The 2,280-nt window shown below is 52.4% G+C and overlaps 1 protein-coding gene across 1 annotated transcript in view; it reads left to right on the top strand.

Moving 5' to 3' along the window:
• Positions 1-2,280, top strand: part of GABBR2 (gamma-aminobutyric acid type B receptor subunit 2) — a 350,397-nt gene that overhangs the window by 282,051 nt on the left and 66,066 nt on the right. The window contains exon 12 of the mRNA XM_023534233.1: positions 1,049-1,156. Coding sequence (XP_023390001.1) covers positions 1,049-1,156 — 108 coding nt within the window. The remainder of the gene's footprint in view (positions 1-1,048; positions 1,157-2,280) is intronic.

Below are 2,280 nucleotides of genomic sequence, written 5' to 3'. Positions count from 1 at the left end.
GATGGTGCCCAGCCCTTCCCAGCCTGCAGGGATCCCGGCTGTTGGATCCTAACGGGGCTGGCGGTTCCCATCAGCCACCAGCCCAGGGCTCGGAATCAGGGTACATCTTTGTCCTGGGGAATGAACGAGAGCCAGACAGGGCCTTAGTACTGAGCAGGGATTCATCGTCCAGTGTGGTGGGCTCAGCGTCCAGGCTGGCCTGGCACTGAGTAACTGGACTACTGAGGTCACACAGTGCAGTAGGAGCCAAACGGCCTAACCATGGTGGGAGGGGCTGGGCAGCAGGACCCAGGCAGCATTGCTCCTTCCTCTAAAGGCCTGAGGAAACAGGCTAGAGAGTGGGGTGGGAAGGTCATAGCCCTTTTCCTCTGGCCTTCGTCCCTAGTGAAGGCCTGGAGCTGGCCTGGGTACAGTTGCCAATTAGATGTCCCCCAGAACCAGCTCTGGCTGAGTCCTGCCCTGCTCTACCAGAATGGCGAATTTGCTAAGCACTGGAAAAAGCCCTCGACAGGCTTGTTCATCTGTTATGAACAAGGGTCAGCTCCCACAGCTCAGTGCCATCCTCCACCCCCTGCCCACAACCCAGGACCCAGGAGTGCTGTGGAAGAGGTTCCTGGGGATACCTGGTCTCCTGTAGACTCAGGTGAGGAGATATAGAAGTCAGCGATCGTGTTCACCTCTGCAGGACTGTCTCCCCACATGAAAGGCGCTCAAGGAAGGAATGGAGGAGGGAAGCCCAGAGGGCTGTTCTGTCACCCGTTAATGGTCCATCTGGGTCCTGGAGGGCCTCAGTGCCTCTCTCTATGACTGACTCCCTTTGGGCTGTGGGCTCATTGAAGGCAGGATATGAATCTCAGATGGCCCTGTGCCCAGGGCCCTGGGTCCGGCAAGTGGCTGATAGAACTAAATGTCTATCAAATTGAAATGTGATTGAAGGACTATTAATGCCAGCAAAACTCTGATAAGTAGAGTATCTGGTCTCATTATCTAGCATCCCCCTCGGTCTACCAAGGAGACGTTAATGCCTCTGTTTTCTCATGGCCTCTAGGTCAGGACCTGGATTCTCACCGTGGGCTACACAACCGCCTTTGGGGCAATGTTTGCAAAGACTTGGAGGGTCCACGCCATCTTCAAAAATGTGAAAATGAAGAAGAAGGTAATCATTCCTTCTGTTTCAGGGTGTCCGTGACGTTCACTTAGCATTTATTAGGTGCCTACTGTGTGCCAGGCACTGGGTTTTTTGCTAGAGATTCGAGATGAACATAACCCCACTCCCCAACACCTTTAGCCACCTAGGAAAATCAGTTAACAAAACCTTTCCAATGCATGGTGATAAGGCCTGGTTGGAGACATGGTGGGTACTGGGGTAGGAGCACTCAGAGAAAGCTTCACGTAGAAAGTGTCACCTATACTGAGACCTGGTGAGCAGGGATCAGCCAGACAGAAGCTGAGGAGTTTTGAGCTATGTTTACAGAGGCCTGGGGGAGGGAAGGGGTGTATTCATGTTGCTGAGAGAGACTTGGTATGACTGGGGCATGGGGTTCGTGGGGACAGGGTGCAAGAGGAGGCTCCAGGGAAAAGCAGGAGCCACAGTAAGGAATCTGAACTTTAACTTTTGGATAGTGAGAGCCTTCGAAAGAGGGACGTGACACAGGACAGGGACCTGATTTAATGATTCCATTTTCAAAGAGGCCTTTGGAGGACAGGAGTTCTGCCTTCCTGTGTGGGCAGAAAGCATTTGCCACCCACACGATTGGGTATAACCAGCATGTTCACTAAGCTTGACTCTTAGGTATGCAGAGAGAAACTTTCTCCACCACTGTCCTTTTTAACTCTTCCAGTGGTGCTCTTCCATCCCTGCCCCTCGATATAATTTCAGACATGTCTCATGACTTCGAAGGTCCTCTGCTCAGCAACTACTATGTGGTGTCCGTCATAATATCCAAATTTCAAACTGCATTCTGAGACGCAGCTTCTCCCTCCCCCAGCTTAGGCCTGACACTCGCCCTGGGAGGGGGGTACCAGTGGGTTGCTTCTCTTTTGCCAGCCTGAGTTTTCTCCCGGTCATTCCAGAGTTGGCGCTTAGAGTGATGGAAGGAGCACAAATGACCTTACTTACCAGGAACTGGCATTGGGCTCACTGGGCCTGGCAGAGGTTAAGCAGACCCTTTAGACTCTCCTGGGTGTTTTTGTGGGTGTTTCAAAGCTCCCTTCATTACTGGGACTTTCTCTCCAGCAGTGCCCTTGACTTGGGTGAAATACTCCCTTCAGTTGGCCATT

Source organism: Pteropus vampyrus, unplaced genomic scaffold, assembly GCF_000151845.1.
Source record: "Pteropus vampyrus isolate Shadow unplaced genomic scaffold, Pvam_2.0 Scaffold123, whole genome shotgun sequence".
NCBI lineage: Eukaryota > Metazoa > Chordata > Mammalia > Chiroptera > Pteropodidae > Pteropus > Pteropus vampyrus.
This window is presented reverse-complemented; position numbering and strand designations above follow the sequence as displayed.